Source organism: Alexandromys fortis, unplaced genomic scaffold, assembly GCF_014885135.2.
Source record: "Alexandromys fortis isolate MF-2015 unplaced genomic scaffold, M_Fortis_MF-2015_v1.1 scaffold_136, whole genome shotgun sequence".
Lineage (NCBI taxonomy): Eukaryota > Metazoa > Chordata > Mammalia > Rodentia > Cricetidae > Alexandromys > Alexandromys fortis.
The window spans coordinates 1,280,803-1,307,639 of NW_026068024.1; the positions used below are offsets into that span (position 1 = coordinate 1,280,803).

General features: G+C 42.4%; 1 protein-coding gene and 1 long non-coding RNA gene across 5 annotated transcripts in view; one reads left to right on the plus strand and one right to left on the minus strand.

Annotated features, from left to right (window-relative positions):
* Positions 1-2,401: 2,401 nt before the first annotated feature.
* On the minus strand, positions 2,402-9,420 carry LOC126514558 (uncharacterized). Its single transcript, XR_007595608.1, has 3 exons — positions 9,310-9,420; positions 6,712-9,010; positions 2,402-3,040 (listed from the first exon to the last, which is right to left on the minus strand). It is a non-coding gene; the product is annotated as an uncharacterized lncRNA (long non-coding RNA).
* Positions 9,421-9,640: 220 nt separating this feature from the next.
* Positions 9,641-26,837, plus strand: part of Atl2 (atlastin GTPase 2) — a 43,548-nt gene continuing 26,351 nt past the window's right edge. Inside the window, exon 1 of one of the 4 annotated variants that reach the window (XM_050163530.1) lies at positions 9,641-9,806. In XM_050163530.1, the coding sequence (XP_050019487.1) occupies positions 9,689-9,806 (118 nt within the window). In that variant the 5' untranslated portion in view covers positions 9,641-9,688. Of the gene's footprint in view, positions 9,807-13,262; positions 13,396-26,837 lie in introns of those variants that run through there. The other 3 variants (XM_050163529.1, XM_050163532.1, XM_050163531.1) reach the window with 3 other exon arrangements.

Consider the following 26,837-nt stretch of genomic DNA (forward strand, 5'->3'; position numbering starts at 1 on the left):
GGGGTGTAGGTGAGATTTAGCTACTAACGTACAGCGTTGAGACTCCTTTGGTGGGAGTGAAACCAAGAATCGAATAGGCTGCAAGGACAACAGATGCTAAGGGCTTCATGGAGGTGGAGCGATTCTGCTACCAGCAGCGCAGTAAATTCTTCAGAGTTAATTACATTTGGGTTTGAGATAGGAAGACTGGGCTGTTCTGCAGTTGTGAAGTATATTGGCTATAATACATGAATGCAGATCTCTATCAATGATAAGAGACACAGATCTGTAGTTCCCTGTGAAGTCTGAGTTTCCCACCAACTTCAAAGGCATTCCCTAGGCAGACTGGCTGTGGGAATACGTTAGGTATGTCAGCAGGGTAGTCTGAAGTAGAGACCTTTCAGTCTCCTGTTCTCATAGGAGGTGAGAGCCCACGACAATGTTCACTTCATGCCACAAGCACCATATTCTGTGTTATAGTGGCTATTTCCACTCGTTTATTATTTTTGAAAAAAGTGTTACGGAGTATGATACAGTTCCTAAAAGGTCCTGCCAGCAATATTTTGTATAAAGACCGTGGCTTAAAAGCCATTCTGGTATGTACTCTTCAGAAATACTCAAGTGTGTCTAACGGATGGATTTGGAGTTTTGATGTTATCTCTACCAAACTTTATACTTAAAGATTTAAACCATTAATTATGTGTTGTGTGTCCCATGGTACACACGTGCAGGTCAGCAACAGCTTTCGAGAGTTGGTTCTCTCCTCTCCTTTACCATGGGTTTGGGGGACTGAATCCGAGTATTCAGGTTTGTGTGGCAAGTGCTTTTACCCGCTTGAGCGTCCTGCCGGTCTAAACTGCAATACTAGTAACTGCGAGATCCTTTAGGAGTCTACAGAAGTGGATGCTCCCCATTCCACTCAAGAGAGTGCTTCCCATGGATGCCTTCAGTCTGGACTTCATTTGCTCCAGCTGTCTGAAACAGTCTGGTAGGTAACCAGAATCCATGCAGCCAGCTGTCAAGGGCCCTGAATGAATGGCTCTTATGAGTATAGACTTTGTAGTCTGTGTTATTCAGAGGTCATAACATGTTTAAAGACACAGGCAATCCAAACAGACAGAAACGGTTGGCACCTCAGCTCCTCAGCTTACTACTTGAACATGGTCTGCAGCCTTTTAAGCTTCAGTGTCCTCCTTCGTCAAAGGCTGAGTATGATGCCCATAGTTCTGTCTGAAAAAATAACCCTGATGGTTCTCACGTATCGACATGTGTCAGCCCTGGGCCAAACGCTTTATTTATATTACCTGTGATGACAATAAAAGCTGCTGGGTAGAGGCCTTCAGGGCAGAGGAACTGAAGGAGGTTAATTATCTTTTCAAGTGCATAAGCCAAGGGGCAGAGCTGCAGTTCTTTTCACTGTGTTGAGTGACTAGATTCCCATTTACTTATGTGAAACTTGTGTGTCTCAGTTTAAGGCATTGCACCTCAAGACGAATATGGGTTGGAGGAATCATTGACTTCCTCTTGCATTTATGAAGGACAGTGCTCCCTCGTTCTGGACAAAAATGGACTCCCACGTCTTAGAAGCAGTGGGTGGAAAACACTCTATTCATAGTGTCTGTAAATCCTAGTCTCCGGCGGAGGCCCCGTTCCTGTGCCCCTTGAACCTTGAACTCTCCTCGAGGAGGGTCAAGGTAGCCCACCAAACCTTGACCCCTTCCCAGAAAAGGTCAAGACCACTCCCCCAGGCTATTTAAACTGCCCCCCCCCAAATAAACACGTATGCCCCCAACCCCCACCATGTCACCTTGGCGGCTTTCCGGTTCCCCTAGGGGCCACCCAAGAGCTCAGGAGTCCATCTAAACCTGGATATCTTTTAATTTGGTTTGATTTGATTTGATTTGATTGGGATTGTTTTGCTTCGGCAAAGAGCTCATGTTAGAAAATATTCCTAACAGTGTCCTGTTAGGAATGGCCTCAAGAAACCCTTCACGCAGCCGGGCGGTGTTGGCACACGCCTTTAATCCCAGCACTCGGGAGGCAGAGGCAGGCGGATCTCTGTGATTTTGAGGCCAGCCTGGTCTACAAGAGCTAGTTCCAGGACAGGCTCCAAAACTACAGAGAAACCCTGTCTCAAAAATAAAAAAAAAAAAAAAAAAAAGAAAGAAAGGAAAGAAAAAAGAAACCCTTCACGCTCTAGACTGAATCTCCAGGGTGGTGCTACTGAGAGGTGGGAGCCTTTAAGAGATGGGACTTAGTGTATATGTGGGGGGAATTAAAGATCCCTAAAGAGACCACGGGGCCTGGCCCTTAGGGGATGTGGAATTCCGGTCCTCTCCTCTCTGTGTTTACTCTTGAATTATGATGAGGAGAGTGGTCTTGCTCACTCACACTTTTTGAAATTGCCATTGGCCACCGCACCAGATACCTAGAAACAATGAGTCAGCCTGATCATGGGCTAGAATCTCCAAATCCTTTGAGCCCAAATGACCCTTGTCTTTATCCGTAGTTTACTTCAGCTATTTGTTACAGTAACAAAAAGCTAAGAAACACGAAGGCTTGGTTTATTTCCACATCTACTCCAGCAGGAACTGCAATTTCCCTCTGCACCTATGGGAAATTTCCTGCCTGGCTACTCCATGAAAAGTTCAGTCCCCAAAGAAGCCTTTTGTGAGGCCAATCAGCTTACTAGAAACAGTCATTGTTTGGTTTCTGGGATTAATCAGTAATCATCTGGGCGCTGAGGTCAAGGGAAGTCCCTTACTGAGTCCTTTGTGAGAAAGCCAGTGATTAGGCCAAGTGTGTGGTTTCCCATGCTCTGAATTCTACCTGTCCCCAAGGTCGTGCCCTAACAGCCTGGTTCTGCTTGTCTTCTGGGCTGCGAAGTGGCTCTGCTAACGTGCAGAGCTCCACGTGTCCCGGGAAGCAGCGGCTTCACTTCCTGTATGCCATTCTTGCACGCGTCTCCAGGAGCCACAGCTTGCAAGCATGGACGGCTGCAGTTCCTCCAGAAACCCCATCCTAGCAAAGGTCCCCAGGTCTCCCGAGAATCCAGTTGCCCCTAACACGGAGAGAGCAAGTTAACTTATTTGAATAACAGCAATATCTAATACTTTTACTATCCTGGACATTTGTTTATATTTTTCTGCCGATTCTCCTAGCCCAACCCTGCCTCATCTGTCTGATAGACTCCTTATCAAAGGAACATTTTCCACGAACACTATCCAAATCTTTACATCCTACAAGGAGAATCTTTCCGTTTTTCGTTTCCCCACCTTTCCCTTTTCTTCTTCCTTCAGTTCCTCCCTCGCCTCCTCTTTCTTTCTGCAAGGCCTTCTGCAACCAAAGCCAGCCTTATGTATGTGGTAATTACCTCGTCTGACCCCCTGCCTCATCACCCTGAGTACTGGGATTGCAGATGTGAGCTACCAGGCTTGGTTTATGTTGTGCTGGGTTTGGAGCCTAGGGCTCTGTTCCCTGTTCTGGAAGAGTCTTCCTATCTTACATCATCTTCTGAAGGTCAACAAGATGTTAGGGCAAGACCTAATTGGTCCTTTACTCTCATCTTCCTCAGAAGTGGCAGGAGAAGGTTTTCTTTAGGAATAATGGCCCCCTTTGGTGGACAGTCCATATATAAACAATAATACAGGTTTATTATTTAGAGATTGGGTATATTATGTGGTCCTGGCTGACCTTGAACTACTGTCCTTCTGTCCTTCTTCCAAGTGTTAGGATTATATATTACAGACAGGAGTCACATGCCTAGCTTCTCTCTCTCTCTCTCTCTCTCTCTCTCTCTCTCTCTCTCTCTCTCACACACACACACACACACATATTCAAAAAGATTTATTTTTATTTTATGTTTATGTGTGTGTGTGTGTGTGTGTGTGTGTGTGCGCCTGAGTGATGTGCAAGCACCGTACATGTGTAGGTATCTGCAGAGGCTAGAAGAGGACACTGGATCCCCTAGAACTGGAGCTATAGGCAGTTGTGATGTGAGAGGAGGGATCTGAACCTGGGTCCTCTGCGAAACAGCAAATACTCTTAATCACTGAGCCATCTCTCTAGTTCCCTATATATGCATATTTTTAAAAATTAAAGTCTGAATCATCTTGATTTAGGTGTAGTGACCACAGAATGTAAAGGGAATAGGTTTGGGGTTCAAGATAAGTGGGGGAGCAAAAAGAGATTTCTTAACAGAATATTGAAAGAAAAAAAACAGAGAGATGCAGGGAGTGGTATGGAGGGGTAAAAGGGACAAGGGTGAGGGAGAGAGAGGGAGGGGAAGAAAACACAAGGGGTCGCAGAAGCCAGGATTAACAGAATTAGATTCCTTAGTTAACAGTGAGGAGAAACTCATGCAGCCTCTTATCATACCGGATGTCTGTATCAGTCAAGAAAATTTACCCTGAACAGCAGAGGTTGAGCTGACATGGGCGAGATTCCAGGTTAGAATGTACTCCGATAGCTAAGTGTTGCTAACTGTATCAACTTTAATTTAGCAAAAGCTATGCCTTTATTTTGACATTAGAAATACTTCCTAAAAGTCTGAATTTTTAACTGTCCTGTGAATGAGCACCGTCTTTATTATGAGCGCCTCTCATCTACCTAGTAATTGACAGTAGATAGACCATTTTGGAACCATCCTTTCAAGGCTCCTCTCCCTCTCTCATTTTCTTTGCCTTCTTTTTTGAAGAGCATCATGTTCTTGGGGATAATAACATCCCATTAAAGGGAGCTCTCCAAACTGTACTTCACAAAGACAGAGCAATACAGCTTCACAAGTCGGTGAAGAGCCTGCCACAAAGGAGAGGGAATGTTTATTGCCTTTGGATTATGTTGGTTCTGATTTCAGAATATATACCTATTCACAGTTATACTTTTATGTATATTAGAAATCTGGAATCCATATCAACACCTGAAATTAAATCCACTCCATAGGAGTCACCTAGCCTTCCCTCTTTGTAAGGTGTAAAAGGTTGAGAGACATTAAAAGATAATTTGACAATGCAAAATAAAATAGAAAGTAAATTAGGTACAACATTTTGGACTCATCAAGATAGGATATAGAGTATTTTCTCTGAATTTGTCAAATGCAAATGGACTAGACATGGTTAATGTATTTATTGCCTGTGTAAACTGTACATAGTTATTGTACTTATTGCATAGAATTTTTCTTATATTAGTTATAATTTTTTTATTTTAGACAAGAAGGAGAAATATAGTGGTATATTGTGTTTTAATAAATAAAGCTTGCCTGAAGGTCAGTGCAAAGCAGCCACACTAGTTAGTCACAGAGGCCAGGTGGTGGTGGTGGACGCCTTTAATCCCAGCACTAGAGAGGAATATGAAGTGGGAGGAGACACGTCTCACCGTCAGTCTCCATCGGAGGACTCCTGGAGGCAGGACCGCCTATTTCTGTCTGAGGTAGAGATAAGAGCCTATGGCCAGCTGCTTTGCTTTTCCGATCTTCAGTTCCAACTCCAGTATCTGTCTCTGGGTTTTGAGTTAATTGTGCTACAGATGTTTGTGTACTGTGTTATTTCTGCTCTTCACACTGAGCATACTGAATATGTATGCTTTTCTGTAATCCCCCCCCCTTTTTCCCATGTAAGAATTTCTCTTGGAAGTCACTCCAGATCAATTTACAGAGATCTTAATTTTTTTTCCATCTAAGAGCTTCAAAGTGATCATGATGAGTATTTACTATAGTTTCCCTAGTTTAGGCATCTAGTTTCCACTCTTGCAGCTGCAGGGCCATGGCAATGGGCGACCTTGGGCATAACATTACGTGTTGTTGGGCATTCCAATCTTAACAGCTGGTGCTCAGAAATGGCGTTGGTGCGCTGATGGGGAAGCCATACATATTTGTGGCTGCTGCAAATTCTTTTGCATAGGGTTCCGCGGCTTTGCATTCATCAGCGATGTGCCGGAAGAGTGTTCTCCACGTGTGTGCTGGCAATGTGTAATCATAAGCTTTTGAAGTTGTGTGTGAAGTAGACTATTTGTCATTTTAATCTATTTCTCATATGAATAAAAGAGGACATTTTTATATGTTTAAGGGACTTTATGGATGTCTTCTGCCCATTTTCCGTTATATTTGTTTGCTTGCTTGTTTTCCAGAGCTGAAGACCAAACCCAGGGCCCCGCACTTGCTAGGCAAGCTCTCTACCACTGAGCTAAATCCCCAACCTCCTTCTGCCCGTTTTTTTTTTTTTTTTTTTTTTTTAAAGTATTTTTTTTTTTCAAATATCTATTTATTTATTTATTATGTATACAATATTTTGTCTGTGTGTATGCCTGCAGGCCAGAAGAGGGCACCAGACCTCATCACAGGTGGTTGTGAGTTACCATGTGGTTGCTGGGAATTGAACTCAGGACCTTTGGAAGAGCAGGCAATGCTCTTAACCTCTGAGCCATCTCTCCAGCCCCGTTTTTTTTTAAAATCCTATGTAATTAAAAAGATCCAATTTGCCTATATGGCAGTATATCTTTTGATAGGACATGCTAATTGAAGGCAGAACCACAGAATCTTTGTGGACTAGCCACGAGTTGCACCCTGTAGACACCCTCAGTCTGTAAGCAGGGCACTGGGGCAGTGGCGATGATCTTAGGAGGTGCCGGTGTGCCGCTGTTTACCTTCCTATACTACATCTGCCTCCAAGGCAGGTCAGCTCACACCTGCTGCACTGCGAGGGCCACCTACCAGAAGACAGTGGTGACAGAACTTACCTTTCAGGATTATTGTCTGGATCCAATGACTTGATGCGTCAAGTCCCTTACACAGTGGCAGGAACGGCAGGCTTTCCATAAATGTTCTGTTTATAGTCAACATCAGATTCTCAGTGTGTTGATTTGATCCCATGAGAGTGCCGTCATCTAGCATCCTGGAACCTGGAATCGGTAGGGGACTCACAATTTTAATTCAGTCTTTCATTAATGAACTCATCCGATCACTCCACGAACAGCTATGGAGGATCTGCTGCTGGCCACGCACTGGTCTAGACGCTGCAGACACCGCAGCAAGACTGACTTTGAACTCTTGCCACTTGCTCTTTGGTGGTAGAGGAGATGTGCACCTGTTTTTATCACTTGCGTCTTCAATATCCCAGAGCAAGATTAATGCATGCATCAAAGAATGGAGGAGCAGAGACTGATGGGAGAATGAGGCCGAGAAATGGGGAGGAACATGGCGGGTCCAGACTGTAAGGACAGCTTGTCAAGGACAGCTTGGACTTCATTCCGAGTTGGGAAACTGTGAGATCTTTGTGGATGAGAACTCTCAAGCCCGTGGCTGGGCGAATCCGCTGGAGGGGCACCGATCTGTGCTGGTGAGAGTAGGGAGGATGAGGAGGGTGTGAGCGAACAGCAGGCTGGCTGTGGTGCTGGAGAGGAACGGAGTTAAGGGGAGACTCAGGAGTCGTAACTGACGATACAAGATGGGTCAGGAGGAAAGCGGAGGAGACAAGTGTAGGAACCCACATTAGTGGATCCGTGCCATCTTGACTAAAGGTCAGAGTTCAGACCTAGTCTTGCTTCTTCAAGGTTACTGACAGGAGATTTGTGGTGTGGCTCCTAACAGGATGTCTTGACCTCTGGTGTGGTTACTTGGTGTTTGGGGTATTAAGATGGTAATCACTTTGTTCCTTGTGTCGTGGTAGAAGAAAGTCTCGCTTTCTCCCCGCCCCCCCTTTTTTGAATTGGGGCATTTAAAGATCATAAGAAATAAGCATGGGCGGATTCAGTATTCACTGGGTTGCCCTTCTGACTCTATCCTATGTCTCTGTATTTTGTTATTTTATATTCTGCCTAACATTTCCAATCCACACGCCCCTACCTTGGAATGTACGAACTCATCGAGGCTGGACCCTGACATATAAGAGCAGGAATGAAGTCTGGAATGCATCTCTCTTGGGTTTGAAGTTGAAGAGAGCTAGCTAAATGGAAGGTGGCTTTTAAAATTTGAATTCTAGGTGACCATTAGGTTTCTCTATGTTTACTGGAGTTAGAAGGTGTGGGTCTATCTAGGGCACTGCAGATTTCAGTGTCTGATGGTAGGACTCCCTTGCCGACCAATAGGCAAGCAGCATAGCTTTGGGGCTGCCTAACTTTCCTAGGACATCTGATAGGGCACACTCAGTGCCATGTAACCGTCAGCAGTAAACGGGAGCTTAGTCTTTGAAGGCATAAGTACTCAACTTGGCATCTTCCAAGCCCACACTGTTAAAATAGATATCAGAAAGGAGAATTATGAAAGCAAATCCAAAGCTGGGTGTGGTGGTAAACGCCTTTAATCCCAGCACTGGTAGGCAGAGGCAGGCAGATTTCTACAAAGCAGGGTCCAGGACTGTTAGGGCTGTTACACAAAGAAACCCTGTCTCAAGAAAGCCAAACACACACACACACACACACACACACACACACACACACACACACACACAGAGAGAGAGAGAGAGAGAGAGAGAGAGAGAGAGAGAGAGCAAGTAAATCTTTAGGCTGCTCCTGGAACATGAATCAGGCCGCAGGGATTTAGTACAGAAAGAGTTTACAATCTGTTACCCCAAAGACAGAGAACAGGTGATTTAATAATCTCCGGACAGGCTGGAGACGGTGGTGGAGCACGCCTTTAATCCCAGCACTCGGGAGGCAGGGGCAGGCGGATCTCTGAGTTCGAGGCCAGCCTGGTCTACAGAATGAGCTCCAGGACAGCCAGGGCTACCTTGCAGGAGTGAGGGGTGGGGGTAGGGAGGAATCCCCAGCAGTCTAATAAAAAGTCCTTGCAAATGCTGATGACAATTAGTGCTTTTTTATAGAGACCTCATGGGATTAAAGGTTGGGAAGTCTAGGCTTAAGAGATCTGGACAAGACAGACATTTGGAAACCTGGGCTTCTTTCTTTACCATAGAAAAGGAATTTCTGATGCCACCGTGGATGTGGTAAAAATCCATGAGACTAGGAGCCATCTTCCACAGACGCCTCCACAGGTTGACATTGCCGTTATAAAGTTAATCGAACTTCCTACATGATGTCACTGGATTCCACAAGAAGGTTTATTTCAGTTAGAAAAGGACCTGTTGGAATCCATTCTCTCACCATCAGAGCGCTTTCCCCGCCCCCCCCCCCCACCAGACATGTATAGTTGAGAGGGCAAAGTAGTCTCTCAGAAGCATATGGGGAGCTAATGCAAACGAATTGTAGAATAGGGGTGGGAAGAGGAACGTTCTCTGTGCAGGGCAAAGAAAATATCAAGAGACGCCAGGCACTAGTGACAGTTGGCACGGGAGAGGGTTGGGGATAAGAAGGAGGGAAGGGAAAGCATGCGAACGCAACCTCACGTGCAGGGCACGAGTCCACATCAGAGCTGTTAAGAGAACTGGGAAAGGGGGGACTTGGTTCTCCGAAGATGCCTTCTCCGCCCTGCGGCAAGGGGGTGTGGTACCGAGCCCGAGAAGGTGGGGGCAGGAGACAGTGGCGCAGGCCACAGCGGGTCCCCCACGTCTTCCTAAAGCTTGAGAGCAGCGGAGCGGGGGAGCAGGCTGGCTGGGCGGAGGCGGGGCGAGGGCGAGGATGGGCGTGGCGGGGGCGCGCAGGGCGGTGCAGGCCGAGGGCGGCGCTAGGACCCACAGGCCGCCCCGCCGGCTCCCGGGAGGTTGATAAAGCGGCGGCGGCGTTTGACGTCAGTGGGGAGTTAATTTTAAATCGGTACAAGATGGCGGAGGGGGACGAGGCAGCGCGAAGGCAGCAGCAGCACCAGGGGCTGAGGCGCCGGCGGCAGACTAGCGACCCGAGCGTCGGGGTGAACCACGTCTCGTCCACGACCTCCCTAGGTACGGGCCGGTAGGGCCGAGGCCACGGGGGCCGGGTGTCCGGGAGGCCGCGGCCGCTCGGGCTGGCGAGCACCGCGCGCCCGGCGGGGTCGAAGTCAGCGGCTGGCCGGGCTCCGTTCTCGCCGCCGCGGTCCCTCGCAGGGCCTAGCCTCAGCCGTGCCCCGCGCCCGCCCGCCCGCTCTCGCGCGCGGCCTGAGAGGGCGGCTCACGGGCCTCAGCTCTCCCAGCTGGCGGGTGAACGGGCGGCCCGGCCCCCTGCCCGCCGCGTGGCTGCTGCCGCGTCCGCCCCGACCCAAGGGGGCGGCCTCGAGTCGGGGCCGCGGGGCCGGGACGCCCCGAGGTCGGTCACCCGGCGGGCACTCGCTGCCTTGGGTGCCACGCGCGGGCCGGGGAAGGGAGGGAAGAGCGGGACGCGTGGGTCCCCGCGGTGGTGGTGGTGGTGGCGGTGGCGGCGGCGGCGGAGGACGCGGGAACCGCTGGCACCTGGCTGCCAGGTCGCGGTGCTCGCCACACACACCCTTGCCGGTGGGAGCCGCAGTCCGCAGGCCAGGGCTGTGGCCCGGGCTCAGGTTCCCGAGCTCTTCGATCCTCCCTACCCGTGCGCTGGAGTTGCGCTTGGCCGGGCTTCCAAGTGTTGGCTTAGGTTGTCAAACCGGGGTTAGGAACCCTGGGGCTGTTAGTCTTTGGCTTCTGGCTGGAAAGTGGCTGGTGTGAAGTCACCTGATCTGTCGCTCCCGGGTTTTGCTGAATGTGAGCTCCTACTGTACGTGTCCACGGCTCCCCTACCCCCTCGAAGACGCAGTTTCTGCTCTCACTCACAGCGCCCTTATTTTTAGGAGTTTAGCATTTGATCTTTCACCTTGGTGTGACTTGAACGCACGAAGTCCTTATTGAGAATTGTGATGGTGGGTAAAGGCATAAAGTTTTTAAAAGGCGTATCAATTAGTAAAGCTGACGATTAGAGACGTGAGGTCAAGATAAGAGTATAGTAAACACACTGAGTACGAGATTGCGTTCATATTTCCTTTTCCACGATCTGATAGAGGTTTTACTGGGTGAAACTTAAAACATTGTGATTAAATATTAACCACAGGCATTTATAGACAACTTTAGCTTACACTTCATATGTGGTAGCTCTTGGACATATGTCAGAGGTGAGGATTGATTAGAATTTGTCTATGAGGAAAAAAATGTTAAAAAATGTTACCTGTCAACTACAAACACTTGCCATAACTGTTTACAGGAGTAGCCCTTTGTCCTTAAATACTCCCGGAGAGACTTTTACTTACTTTAGGTGGCTGATGGTTGCATTTAAGTATTTGTCCTGGAATATCGGTGTGTGTGTGTGTGTGTGTGTGTGTGTGTGTGTGTAACATTTTGAGATGTAGTGTCAAAAACACTTTATTAGGAAAAGCATCCATGGTTAAGAGCATGTTTTTATGCTTTGGACACTGAGAAGGGTAAGAAAGATCCTTGGGACTGTTGATAAATAGTGCTTGCCCAACATTTATGAAATGTTCTTGTCTCTTGCTCAGAGATTTCGGCCTTTCTTTTGGAGCCCGTGTGTGTGTGTGTGTGTGTGTGTGTGTGTGTGTGTGTGTGTGTGTGTGTGTAAGACTTTCACTGAGTAGCCTGACTTCCTAAGACATTCCCAGCACCTGCTAATTTGTTTCTGAGTCACCTCTTACTGTATTTCAGACCAAATAGACTTGTTAGGATTTGTGTCGAAGGTAGGAGCAAACAGACTGCCAATTCCTAAGGGATTCCTTTATTTTGGTGATGTCGAAACTTCCTCCTCCCTGTGCTTTTTAGAGCAGCAAGCTGAGGAATTGAGTTTAAAGTTAAAGAAGTGAGTTGGGGTGAGTCAGGTGTCCCTTTAGCGGCACAGTCTTGGGAAGATGCTCTGTTCCTCTAAGAGAGATGCTTGGGTTTTAAGGAGTTTAGGATCTCTAGAAAACACACTCCTTTGAGAATTGAGGATGTTTCAGAATTTATCCACCATGAAATATAAACTTTAGGGATTTCATAAAGTTAATAGACAATTAAAATAGAATTTATGTACAAGGAACTTAGTATTTCAAAGCTTCTGGTGTTGATGGCCTCATATCTCACTTCGATGAAGACAGGAACCTGTGTTATGTTAAGCACACAGTTAGCAACTGGTGAAGTCACATAGTCACTCCTTGGTTTACCATAGTTGGGAAAATATTAAATGGGAAATTTAATAAATAAGTGACCATACATTTTAAGTTTTGTGTTTGCGTGAACTCATGAAAAAAAAGATCAACCCCAGATCATTCTCCACCCCCAGTGTGTTGAAGATCAAACCGAGGGTTTTCCAAATATTAGGCAAGTGCAGTATGTTACAGCCTACCTCCTGAGTGGATTTAGGATGCAGCACTCAATGAAAAAGTATTATTGACCCTTAAAGTTGATAGGAGTCTAGGATTGTGTAGGTGAGATCAGTCTGTTAGAGTGCTTTTGAACTTCTGTGGAATTGTTTTTATGGGGAGGGGAAGAAGAAGCTACTCTACAGCAAAGGGGTGTTTATTATGGAGAAAATGAGGTCGTAGCTGTAGGCCGAGTCCACATATGTATACAGTTTTTCAGGATTTTTTTTTCAAAGATTTATTTTAAAAGGGGTGTGTGTGTGTGTGTGTGTGTGTGTGTGTGTAGATGCACCTGAATACAGGTTCGAGGTGTCAGATCCCCTGGAGATGGAGGAGGTGATTATGAGCCACTTCATGCTGGTGCTAGAACTGAGCATGGGTCTCTGGAAGAGTATGCTGTCTTCAGCACTGAACAATCTCTCCAGCCTTTCTTTTTTTGGTGTGACTTCGTTATAACTTTGGTAGTTCCCCAAAATGACTGTTTTGAAGTTGTTAGACCTTTTCCGAGATCATGCCCTTCTGCAGCTGGTACCAGGTGGCTCCCAAGGGTGACAGAAAGGCAACCAGTGTGATGATGCTAGAGTTGACACGTTTTGAACTGTGACACATATTTGCAAATTCTTGTTTATGAGTGATCTGCTTGACAATCACATGCGAGTAAAGCGTTTTTCAGGCCAGCTCTCAAAGTTAATAGCCAGAAAGGTTGGGCAGAGGTAGATTTTTTTTAAAATGTTCATTTAGTTACTTTATAAGGAGAGCTTTCTCTGGGGAAGATACAGAGAAACAATTTTAATCTCTTTTTTCCTCATCCTATGCAGTAGTACCCTGCTATTGTAGCCATTTGAGGTTTTTAAAGGCCACGTGTGTTATTTCATAGACATTGGCATTTTTTTAACCTTAAGATGTGACCATAGAATAACTGATTTGATCCCACGATGAACTCATTTCTGATGCTTTGTCTTATCTCTTAGTCTCTTTTGCCACCAAGAAATGGAACAGTTGAAGGCTTTCTCTATTGTTGTAAAAGTGTTTAATCAGAAAAATCAGCCGGGCGGTGGTGGCGCACACCTTCTCTGAGTTCGAGGCCAGCCTGGTCTACAAGAGCTAGTTCCAGGACAGGAACCAAAAGCTACGGAGAAACCCTGTTTCGAAAATCCAAAAAAGAAAAATCACCAACCTGAAAATTTGATTACAACCAGGTACTATTTGGTTCTTAACAAAGCACTTTGCCCCCAGCATTTTATTTCTTAAAGTCCCCTTTTTGGGGAGGGAGTTAAGTCACTGTTCGCACTGGAGAGAGAGTGTACTGTTTCTCCAGTCACAGAAATTTCTCAGGTACTTGATTCATTACTCCCATGTTTAAAGAGGTAGGGTAGGGGCTTTTCACTGGGTTGCTACATGTGATTAGAGATGGCTGAATAAATGAAGTTTAAAATGCTAACTGGGAAGGCGGACAGAAGGCAGTATACAAGGGAAAGTGCGGACAATTCGCTGAGTGCTGGACTGTATTTGTTTGCCTTTGGTGTGGAGTTTAGGATTGAACCTAGCTCCTGGCCTAGAGAGGCAAGTGTTTTCATGGAGCTATACTAGCTCTACTACCCTAGCTAGACTTGAAATTAAAGTAGGTGGGGAAAGGTAGATGTAGAAAGTAGAAAAACCAATGAAGGAAGTAGAGCAGTGCTAGTTAACAGTGAGGGTCAGCTGTTTAGTTAGGACTTTTCAAGTGACTGTTACATCTGTGTCTGTGTGTGTACACACCAGATTGAATTTTGAAGTAAATTCATGATTTTTCACTACTTTGGGATAAATGCCTATACAGTAGTTGGTGTGATAGCTTCTAGAAATGACTATAAATCATGAAAGACAATAGTCTGTACTTTCCCAATGAGATAGTATGCACTTTTGACTAAGTTGTATATGGTTTTCTGGCCTGTACAAGTAGAATATAGTGGGTTTACTTTCTTTCTTTTTTTTTTTTTTTAATTTATTTATTAATTGTGTATACAGCATCTGCCTGCATCCCTGCAGGCCAGAAGAGGGCACCAGATCTCATTATAGGTGGTTGTGAGCTACCCATGTGGTTGCTGGGAATTGAACTCAGGACCTCTGGAAGAACAGCCAGTGCTCTTAACCTCTGAGCCATCTCTCAGCCCTTTACTTTCTAATTTTAGTTTAATGAAGATTGTTTCATAGAATTGTATCTCTGTGGCTGATACTACTGTAAGCAGTTAGTGGCTGCCCAGATAACCTAGCTGCCTGAACACTAGCTGGAAAGATTCACATCTGATGAAAGTTGGTTATCTAGAATCAGTACTTTTCATCTTATTTATTTATTTTTTCATTCTAAATGTCCAGTTTTGTCTATAGACTTTAATCTAGAGAAGAATGGTGATGTAGGGGAAGAAGACTTACTATATAAACTGCCGAAGTTTTGAAGCCAGCATCTTTAGTATCTATAAGTTCTTACCGAGGCTTTTGTGGGAAACAGATGATAGAGTGTGTGTTTGTAACCCTTTAAAACTTATTTGTGAGCCCTGGTGGTGGTGGCTCATGCCTTTAATCCAGCACTTGGGAGGCAGAGAGTATCTTTGAGTTTGAGGCCAGCCTGGACTTAAACAGAGTGAGTTCCAGAACAGGCACCAAAGCTATGTAGAGAAACTTTGTCTCGAAAAACAAAACAAAACAAAACCCAAACAAACTTATGTGTGTCTTAGTTTGTTTTTTATTGCTGTGTTAAAGCACAGGTAAAAAGCAGTTAGGGGAGAAAGGGTTTATCTGGCTTACATGTCCTGATCGCAGTCTGTCATTGAGGGATGCCAAGGCATGAACTCCAGCAGAGACCATGGAGGAACACTGTCTACTGCTTTGCTCTCCATGGGTTGCTCAGGCTGGTTTTTATACTGCCCAGGACCACTGTTTAGGAAGGGCACCACCTCCAGTGGGCTGGGCCCTCCCACTTCAATCATTAATCAAGAAAATGCCACACAGACATGCCTATAGACAATATGATGGAGACATTTTCTCAGCTGAAGTTCCCTCTCCCTGATGACTCTAGCTTGTGTCAAGGTGACAGTGTAAGTAGCACTGTACATGTGCATACATAGCGAGCTGCTTCTCTCCTACCATGTGAGTCTCAGGATTGAACTTAAGGTCTTGAGTCTTGGTGACAAGCACTTACTCAAGGCATCACCTCCCCACTCCTAGTGTGGGTTCTATTAGGCTTTGGAAAGTGGGTGGGTCTTAGCTGTGGAAGAGACTTACACCTTGATAGGCAGTGTGTTGTTTGATCCTCTTACAAAATAAGCACTCTAGAAAATTTATAGCATTCTTGAAATTCTTTATTTCTAAGACTTTTCAATCAAAAAAAGTCTTAAAAGTATTTTAAAAGCAACTAGAGGCTGTTGGAAAATCGAGTGGTGTTAAGCATATTTAATAACAAAGGAATATGGGTTATTTTTTCTGTAATTAAATGGAACAAGGAATTGACCTCAAATGACTGAATAATTTTTGGAGAAACTTAGTAGCCAAAAAGTGGCTCAGGAATTCTGGAGCACCCTTCCTTCTCCTTTGTTTTTGAGCAGGTTTATTTATTTACCATGAGAATCCCGACATGGACCCTAAAATTGTCTTAGAAGGAGGAAAAGGAGAGAGCAGAGTGGGAAAACTAGCTTTATTTTTTTCTTTTTTGAGTCAGGGTTTCTCTCTGTAGCCATTGGCTGTCCTCAAACTCTACTCTGTGGACCAGGCTGGCCATGAACTCACAAAGATCGACCTGCCTCTGCCTCTGGAGTGCTGGTATTTAAGACAATTAAAGAGAGAGAGAGAGAGAGAGAGAGAGAGAGAGAGAGAGAGAGAGAGAGAGTGAGAGAGTGAGTTTCTCTTGCTAAATGGTTATCATGGGTTTGTTATCCTTTAACTACCACAAAGTTGCTTTTTGGGCCAAACAGGGAACTGTAATTTGTCTAAATAAAGGAAACTTTTTCTGCTTTTTAATTTATTCTCTTCTGTTATAAAACCTTGTAGTCTTTGTACTGGTATTAATTCTAGAAGTAGATGGTGTATGTTGTCATTTAATAAAGGCTTTTATGAAAACATAGTGTCCCTTATAAAAATATGGGATAATTGTAGTGTTAACTCATTGTCTAGGCCAAGGAAGGGCATTGATGAATGAGCTCTTGTGTGTCTTTGCCCGTTTGTGCTGTCACCTTGGCCTTGGGCTTCTTGCCATAGATCAAGCTCTTCTGATTGCCTTGTGTCTGATCTCTCTGGTTTTAGACTCCTTTACAGTTCTTTCTCACTCATCACGTTCAGTTTGTCACAGCATAGCTTTGATCTTGTCAGTCCGCTGTCCTTAGGGATAATGCCCTGGATTCTTAGCCTTTGGTTTTAAGGTCAGCTAGCCTTCACTTACACTCTCTGGGGCCAGAGAGATGTCCTATCTCTAGGATGTTTTAATTGACAACCTGACTTTTGGTTTTTTGAGACCGGGTTTCTCTGTGTAGCTTTGGAGCCTGTCCTGGAACTCACTCTGCAGACCAGGCTGGCCTTGAACTCAGAGATCTGCCTGTCTCCTCTCTGCCTCCCGAGTGCTGGGCTTAAAGGAGTGAGCCACTACTGCCCAGCATCTGATTTTAAAAAAACTTTCTTTTTATCCAACATATCTTTCACATCCTGCATTCATTTCCCCATCCCTTTGCACCCACCCTCTGCCCCCCCTTTACCCCCCCCCCCCCCGCAATAAAACAAAATTTAAGAGAAAAAGAAAAAAGGAAAAAACATAAAAAATCTTGTCATGGAAGCTGCAGTGTGACACAGTGAGTCACACAGAAAGCCCCGTTTGTCCATATATCTTTACTTACAAGTGTTTGTTGTAAAAAATCATTGTCTGGTTTGAGGCCTCTGGTTTCTGCTACACTATTAATGCTGGGCCCTCACCGGGACTCCTTGATTATTCTGTTATTGCCCTGTGTTGTGGAGATCCTGCAGTTTTGGGCTCAAGCAGGTCATAGATGGGGTGTATGATAACCTGATTTTAAATAATTCAAAATAGGGCTGCTACTGGGTTCAGCTTCAGTATATTTTTAAATGCATCTGATACTTATCTGTTGTTTAAAGAACTGGTCAGTACTTCATGGCAGTCTTTGGAAAAAAATAATTTGTGTCCACATATAATCTATTTTACATTTTCCTCATCTAGTTCCATAAGTGCGTAAAAGGATTTTATGCCATAGTGTTCTTTAAGTGGGAACAGCAAAAAAATAGTATGGCATCAGTGCTGGTTGCTATGGAAACAGGGTAGATTTCGAATGGAAGATAATATGTGAATCTTATAGGAAAAACAACTCTTTGTTTCTTGGTTTGAGTATAATGAAGGAGATAAACTATAATATATATGCTCCAAAGCATTTTTAAGGCCTTTAGTGTATTTCTGACTAGCAAACAGTACTAATGGGGAAAGTATATGACAACTGGCATGCTAATAAATCCTTTTCTGGAGTCTGAACTCCATCTCCACCCCATTTACATAGTTCAGTTTTCTAGAGAAAAACTTAATTGTTTAAATTCCTTCTTGTGTGTGTGTGTATATATATATACATATATGTAAATAAATATTAAAATGTTGTAAGTAAGTTGAAACTAATTATCCACTCATCTAATTTAGCTGGAAAAGTTTGCACATATTGTAGAAGCAAATAATGAGTTAAAATGCTTCCCATTGCCCAGTTGGGTAATAGCTACTTCTCTCCTTCAGTAAAGCATTTTAGTTGAAGTTCAGGTATGCATGTTTGTCAGCGTTCCTATCCCAGACTGCAGCCTGGGAGGCAGGTCCCAGCACTAGCATAAGCATCGCTGAGTCAGTGACCACTCTGGAGCAGTTGTTTCCAGGCCTGGCTGTAGAACATGGTAACATTTTAAAAGTACCCTTTCCATCCTTTTTACTTTTAAAGTAGAGTTTGTTTTAGTTCTTTGTCTCTTGTGCTTATAGACTCAATAGTTTGACTTTGGTTGAATAAGAGTATCAGCAGTCTCCAGAAAAGAATGGAGCTTACATAAAGCACAGCTTGAACCCGCCCCCCAGCCTGTCTCCTCCATTTTTGAACATTATTAGAGACTAGCTGAAATAAGATTAAGCGCACAACATTATATCAAATATTGTGACCTTTGTTATCCATATAGGTTATGGATATAAGTTTTTAGGATTATGAGTTTTGGCATCTTGAAGTTAATTGCAAACCCAGTTTCTCAACTTCCACCTTAGATTGATTTAAGGAGTCAGAATATGCATTTTAACAAGATCCTTAGTTTGTTTTAAAACTTTGAGAATGGGGCTCAAGAGGTGATGGCTCAGCTGTTAAAATTTCTGGCTCTTCTTCCAGAAGTCCTGAGTTCAGTTCCCAGCAACCAAACATATGGTGGTTTATAGCCATCTATAATGGGATGTGGTGCCCTTTTCTGGTCTGTATGCAGATAGAGCACAGTATATGTAAAATAAAGAAATCTTAAAATAAAAGAAATAATATATATAATTTTGAGAATGACTGCTGTAGAAGATACGTCATGATCTAGTCTCCTGCTCACATTAGTCATGCAGCTTTAGAATGGTGGATTGGACTGCACAGTCTGTAAAGTCCTTGGCATGTAAGTGTTGAGACTAGTTTTAAGCACATGTATTAGTATTTCAGTATATGTATATGACTTATATGCCATGTCTTTTAGGGAGTGTATGTGTAGTTTATTGATGTGTAAGACACTTCTAGCTCTAGGAAAATGCCCTTCTTTCCTAATAAAAGAGGTTCAAAGAATTCTTAAAGAAATTGAGTATGAGTAACTTAGAGTTATTTTTAATTTTTTTTGTTCTATTTCTTGAGACAGGGTTTCTCCGTGTAGCTTTGGAACTTGTCCTGGAACTTGCTCTGTAGACCAGGCTGGCCTCAGACTCACAGAGATCTGCCTACCTCTGCCTCCCTAGTGCTGGGATTAAAGATATGCACCACAGCCCAGCTTTTAATTTTTTTAAGTGGGCACGAGATTTCTTGTTTCCATGTTTTCAAGATCCTAGTTCATGAGGAAGTAGTAATTTTAAATTGAGGAGTGTTAGAATTAATGCACAGCTCCAGTTTTAAAATATTTATTTTGTGGGTGCATGTGTGTGTGTCTCTGTGTCTGTGTGTGGGCAGGTCACGCGAGTGCAGGTACCTGGGAAGGCCAGGGGCCCTGTATCCAGTTACTGGTGGGTTGTAAGCTGCTTGCCATGGGTGCTTAGTCAACTCAGGTCCTCTCCAAGAGCAGTTTGTGCTTTTAAGCTCTGAGCCATTTCTCCAGCTCCAGGTTTTAATCATCTTGGTATAATTTTTCTGAAGTTGCCATAGAAGTGGATAGTACTGATGAGAATGTTATTGTTCTGCAGAATGATTTTTAAATTGGTAGAATTCATTTTATTAAGAAATGAAAATGCTAAGAGAAATTAGGCAGACTCTGATTTTTAAAATATGCCTTGCTGAGATAATTTATATAAAATCTTGATTTGGTAGTATATTTGGATGGAGCTTGTCGGAATTTATAACCTAAAATTGTGATGCAGAATAGTACCTCAAAAAGTTTTTTTTTTAAAAAAAGAAGTCCTTTGTAGTCAATATATGTATTTTCATTATCATTTTATTATTATTATATAATGACATATATAGAAATCATATTATGTAGTCAGTGTGTTTATTCCCAGTTCCTGGTAAGTACTAATCTTTCTGTGGTTGTGGTTTTGCTTAATTCAAGAATTTTATAAAATGAAATTATACAGTACAATAATATATGTGTGGCACCTTTCACTTAGCATACAAGATGCTGTTCAGGCTTTTGTGTTTTTATGTGTATATTTATATACATATTACATATGAATGTATGTATATGATCCATATCTTGCATTGCCAAGTAGCCATTTGTTTTACAGACTTAACATAATTTGTTTACTTTCTAGTATATGAACAAACATTTGGGTCATTTCCAGATTTTGGATATTATGAGTAAATCTGCTGTGAATATTTGTATTTAAGTCTTTTATTGTCATATGTTCTCACTTCTCTAGCTACCTGGGGTATGATTGCCAACAGGTATTTCTGTTGGTCTTTAATGATAGCTCTTCTGCAGCAGCATTTTGCTGTGTCGTTAATTTATATTTTCTTAACACCTAACAGCATTGTGTGTCTTTTCCTGCACCAGTTTACTATTTGTGTATCTCCCTCAAATTGTATGGTAGAAATGTCCTGTGTATTTAAAAATAGTCTTTATTTAAGTAAGAGTTCCTGTTTATTCTGAATATTAGATTCTGATGTCTACTTATGAGGGATATTGATTTACACTTTTGTTTTTTATTGTTGTCTTTGTCTGATTTTGATATCAGAAATAGTTTTGGCTTCATAAGGTGTATTGGGAAGAATTCCTTTTCCTTCTCTCCTAGAAGAGTCTATAGAATTGGTCTTCTTTTTTTCCTTAAATGTTTGGCATAATTAAGTAGTGAAGCTCTCTATATCTAGTTTTTTTTTTCTTTGAAGGCATTTGATAGATTTGATTTTAAAGATGATCCTTTTCAGTCTTTCATACTAGTGAGTACCTTCTTTTAGTCAGCCAACTGTTAGTGAATTTCATTTTTCTTTTTTAAAAAAATATTTATTTATTTATTAATTATGTATATAATATTCTGTCTGTGTGCATACCTGCAGGCCAGAAGAGGGCACCAGACCCTATTACAGATGGTTGTGAGCCACCATGTGGTTGCTGGGAATTGAACTCAGGACCTTTGGAAGAACAGGCAATGCTCTTAACCTCTGAGCCATCTCTCCAGCCCCTGAATTTCATTTTTCTTTCCTTTTTAAAAATAATCTTTTATTTTATGTGTATGGCTGTTTTGTTTGATGTCTGTCTGTGTACCACTTTGGTGCCTGATATCTGTGGAAGCCAGAAGAGGGTGTCGGATCATCTGGAGTTGGAGTTCCAGATGGTTGTGAGCCGCCTGGTTGTGACTCTAACCTGGCTCCTCTGAAAGAACAGCCAGTGTTCAGACCTGTAGCCATCTCTCTAGCCCCTAAACTAACAATTATTAGTTTCTGTAAATGTATTGTTTTTAGTTGAGATTCTTTTAGGAAATCTATTTTGTTCTGTGTGTTACATGTTATTTAATTTGAAAAATGATGGTTAGAAAAATATTTGGCAGTCATTTTTTAAAATCAAAGCATATTGAATAATGATTATGTTTTTAGTAATAACGAAACTTCTTAAAGGAATTTTCCAACTAGATTGACTAAATTAATCGAGGTGTTTACATTTTTTAAAGCTCTCCTAGGAATAAAATAAGTTTAGGAGATACTCTTTCCTTGATAGATTTTAGCAACTTGGGAGGACTACCAACCCCAATATTTTAGGACTATTTCTTAATTAATAACTGGTCATTATTTTTCTTGTTAATGTGCTAAAACTTTATAGTAAATATCAGAGAACAAGCATTTTCCTTTAAATGTTTAATTCCCCCTTTTTGGTTGTTTTTCGAGACAGTGTTTCTCTGTAACAGCTCAGGCCTGGAATTTGCTGTAGACCAGGCTTTTCCCCCCACTTTGAAAGTATTTTATTGATGAATTCCTTTTACTGAGAATCTAGTAATTCAGATAAAATTTCTTTGAAACCATTCATTGTTCTTTTTTTTTTTTTTGGCCTTGTAGCTTAACATAATGCATTCATTTCACAAGAAATTCTTATTTTGTTGATGATATTCTCAATAGCAATTCCCTTTCAACTTCTAGGTATATCACTGAAAAACTGTAGTATATCTTTAGTGGCACTTGTTAATCTTTTGTCTCCCTCAGTCTCTCATACTTTGCACTAAAATCTTACTCCTTTGAGAATTTACTTCCCAGTATTTAAGTGTTTTATTGATTACAGATTAAAGTATGTCTAAAAAATTATTACTTGGCTCAATGTTTTTTGGGTTTCTTGTGTATGCTGGTAGGCATCCTACGATGTTTTCCACATTAATCAACCTGTCAGCTTTAGTAGGAACAACTGGTGATTGCACTGACCTAGAGATTCACTCCTTCAGTTGGGACGTCTTGTTCTGCACAGTTGTGCTTTGCTGATATGATTGGCTGAGGCTGGAAGATAACTTATGTTCTTTCATTTCTTACTTTTCAAAGTTTAAAATAGCTTTGTATATTTCCAGAGTGCCTATTGGTTTACTTTTTTTTTTTTTTTTCTTCGAGACAGGGTTTCTCTGTGGTTTTGGAGCCTGTCCTGGAACTAGCTCTTGTAGACCAGGCTGGTCTCGAATTCACAGAGATCCGCCTGCCTCTGCCTCTCAAGTGCTGGGATTAAAGGCGTGCGCCACCACCGCCCGGCTATTGGTTTACTTTTAAACAGTTTAACATTAAATATGATTTACCTTTTTTTTTTAAAAAAAAAAACTGAGATAATGAAGTAAAGAAAAATTCAAAATTTGAAGAAAATTTTTACAAAGAAAACAGCAATATATATTTGGGCTAAGCACAGTTTCAGGATTTTAAAACTGGTAGTGAGTTTTAGTTCAGTGTTATACTGAATTTGTGAGGCTCTATAAACAAATTAAGTGACATTTTCACTTTCATTGTTGTTTTGAAAATTATTTTTTCAGCTCTGTTCTCCTTTGGGACTCTTAGCAACATGTTGGATGTTGTGCCACCCTTCTCTGAGACTTAGTGTTTCCTCTTGCAACTTAGAGTAGAGTATGTCCTTGGATGTTCTCAAACTCTCTGCCACTTCCCATCTCCCACGTCTACTCATTGAATATTTTATTATGTTATTCAGTTCTAGATTTTCTTTTATTTCTGTTGGTGTGGTGTGTCTATGTTTATGTGTGTGTGCACCCACGTGCTTGCGCATTCACACTCATGCACAAGAGCATATGTGAACACAGAAGCTAGTGGTTGATATCTTTCTTAGTTGCTATTTACCTTATTTTTAAGATAGGGTCTCTTACTGAACCTGGAGTTCACCAGCTTATCTAGGCTGGCTGTGATCTAGCTATTGCTTTCCCAGTGCTGGGATTACAGATATGTGCCTAGCGTCCGTCCGTCCGTCCATCCATCCATCCATCCATCCATCCATCCATCCATCCACTTATTTTATGAATGCCAGAAATCCAGACTCACTTCCTAATACTTGTGTGGCAAGCATTTTGTGCTTATTCTAAATATCTTTTTTATGTGTCTGGTTATGTATGTGATGTAGTTGGTGTATACGTGTGCACATATGTGTTTGAAGGCCAGAGGTTGATGTCAGATATTTCTTCTTCACCTTATTTTTTGAGATGACATCGCTCACTGATCATATTATACATTATAGAGTCTGGATTTTTACTCAGTTTTTGTTGTGATAATTAAAATTAGACTCTCTGATATTTTATGATCATTCAGAATTGATAGATTAGGGTTCACTCCTGGTATATATTCAAAAAACTGAGAAGGACCCTCTGCATTGTTTGTATTAAATTTCCGTTGTGTGTGTGTTATGTGTGAGCATACATCATGAACCTGGAACTTACTGATTTGACTGTTCCTGCTGGCCAGAAAGCCCCAGGAGTAATCTGTCTGATTCCTCCTCAGGCTAAGATTTCCGTTCTGCACCATGTTCTGGACCTCTGAACTGTGGTCCTGTTTCATGAAAAGCACTTTAGTTAGCTGATTCCCCTGCCCCTGCACTGTATTTCAAAACTGCATCCTACAGACCTTTTCAAGTCCTGGTTTTTAGGCTCTGTCTGGACTTGTCTTAGATAGGATCTCGTTTGATGACAAGGTCCTTAAATCTGATTGGGCCTTTTCCAGTGTTTCAGCCTGAGGTTTGATATGTAAGATCTTTCCAGTCTGTCACAGCCAGAATTCCAAAGGGCCTGCTTTCTGGTGGTGGTTTCCCTTCCAGTCTTGCGTCGCAGGCCTCAGGTGAGCCTTGTGCAGTGATGTGTTCCCTGCAGCTGAGAGGTTTGTTGTTGCCCTTGCCTAAAGGCTTATGGTTGCTGGCTGCCTTTCCTCTAGTGCTCCACCTCAAGTCCCTACTACTTTAGTATTTGTGGACTCAGATTTGCTTGTGCTCAGTTCTTCCCTCTGTAGTTAGGAAATTGTTCCTAAAGGATTGGAAATGAGCATAGTGCTCACTTTAGGAATGCCTTTCTTAGGGGTTGTTGTTTTGAATAAGTGAGTGGTCCAGAAAGACTACTCGGAGGAGGTAGCTGTTGAGCTGACAGCCTGGAAGGAGGAGATGTGATGCTCTGTAAATTCTAAGGTCATTCTGTACAGATAGAGGGGGCCTATGTACAGGATAAGAGTCTAAGGTGGGAACCAGGTCTGTTTGCTGAAGGGACACCAGGAAGGCCAGATGGCCTGGGCCTTGGTGATGGACAGATCATTGCAGGATGGATGACGGGGGTGAGGGAGGTAGAGGCTTGATCTTAGGACTCCCATGACGCTTGGCAAGGAAATTAAGAATTTTCTTATTTCTGTATTTTATGTATTCTTTGGTTAAAATACAGTGAAAGTTTTATCAGTATTTTAGCTGTTTAGCTGTTTAGCTGAGGGGATACATATAACAAATATGTACTTACATAAATATTCAAGTGCTATATTAATAGTATAGGAACATTAAATTTATTAAGGGACCTTAGGGGATTTCTTATTCTTGGAAAATGACATTTAAGTTGAAACTTGGAGTATGAATTGACTATGTGGAAGAGTATATTATATCCAGTAGAGGAGTATCATGAGTCTAGAAATGAAATACCAAGTATGAAGACCAGTATGAAGACTGAAGGAAATCTTGGTTTGGTTTACAGAGGGGAGATTTGTACCAAATGACAGTCAGAGATGGGCAGTGAGTAGAGTTTGTAAGACTGATTTTAATGAGAGTAATGAGTAGATTTAGAGATATATTTAGTTGTCTCTTGGAGGTTGGATTAGTTTTGGGGAGGGCAGCAAGTGTGTTAATGAAGACCAATATGATTTAAATATGATATAAATGAGATAAAAGATAGTGAGAGGAACAGGTATTAAAGGCCGAGGAAAAGGATATATGTTAAGGATGGCACCCGATTTGTGTCTTAGCAATAAGTATCTGGTGATGTTAGTATATAGCCACTGGTTGAGTGAAAGTCAAATGTTTTGTAGAAGTTCCTGTTGGAATGTTTTAAACTATTTTTACCTTAGTAGCAAACACCCATAGTGCTTGCTTATGTGCCACACTACTTAAGCACATTTAATACTCATGACAACCTTCTGAGGGAGACATGTGGTTGCCATTTACAGATGAGAGTAGACACAGGGAAGATCTGATGTGGATATGGGAATTTTACTTTAACCTCCGATTAAGTTTGGAAACTTAATCACATAATTTACATATCACTTATCTGATCTTTCCTAATGATTTCTTAACTTGGGATTTTTAACTGTCTGTATCTGTCCAGCAAAGCTAACTTTTGTGAATTCAAATATCCTAACGGGCTGCAGTCAAATGTTACTGAAAAAGGAAATGATAATACACTCTTTAATTAAATGTTGATTGCTTTTACTTACAAAAGTTCTTCAGATTCACTTGCTCTCTGTAGTGCATTATCACCATTCAAAGCACATTTTGAACTAATGTCGATTTGGCCATACAATGTTAAAGATGACTTTTGATATGGTGGGGAGGCAAATCAAATATTAATTAATAGTCGGGGGGGGGGGGTGGCCCAGCACTCGGGAGGCAGAGGCAGAAAGATCTCTTTGAGTTCACTGAGTGAATTCTAGGACTGGCTCCATAGCTACTGAGAAATTCTGTCTCAAAACCCCTGCCCCCCCTCCAAAAAAAATAAAAATACTTTTAGAAGTGCCGATCTGTGGATGGTGTTTATGTGGACAATGTGTTGTTTCATTGTTGACTAATAATGTTCTACAAAGTAGATGAACCCTTCTCATGAGAGCTTGGAGAGTCATTGCACGGACGATATCCAGGTCTCCCTGGAGTGAAAATTAATACTTAGTGGACAGGCTCAAGAGAGTGTGTGAAATTACCGGGTGTGAGAATGGATCACGAAACACACAATGAAGCCCACTTCATTTATTAAGAGAAAGAGACACGTGAGCAGGCCTGAGGAAGTTGGTGCAGGGAGAGGGAGAAGAGAGAGATAAAGATGGGGGGGGGGGAGAGTAGTTACCTCTTTAAGGGACTGAAAGAGAGTAGAGCCTTTAAAGGCTGCCTAGTGCATGCTCACAGGGGCTTACATAGCTGTAGCAGCCGTGTTGTGTAGATCACGTAACCATGTAGCATTTACTTCATTCATTACCAGGGGCTTGAGGTCCCAGGGTGAGCTTATTGGCTCACATGTTGCCCTGGAATCTGGAAGAGCCAGAGTTTGGGGTGGCTAGACATTTTGCCAAAGTGCTAGGCAATGGAAATCTAGCAGTGTGGCTTCAAATTTTTGATATAGGAACATTGATAAGGTCCCAGTGTTAATTTAATTGCTACAAGGGATCAGGAGGATGGTAGAGAAGCTGAGCAAGGAACATATCAGAAGTTATTAGATACTTTTAGTTTTTTTTTTTTGATTTTTTTTTTTGTTTTTTTTTTTGTTTTTTTTTTTTTTTTTTGAGACAGG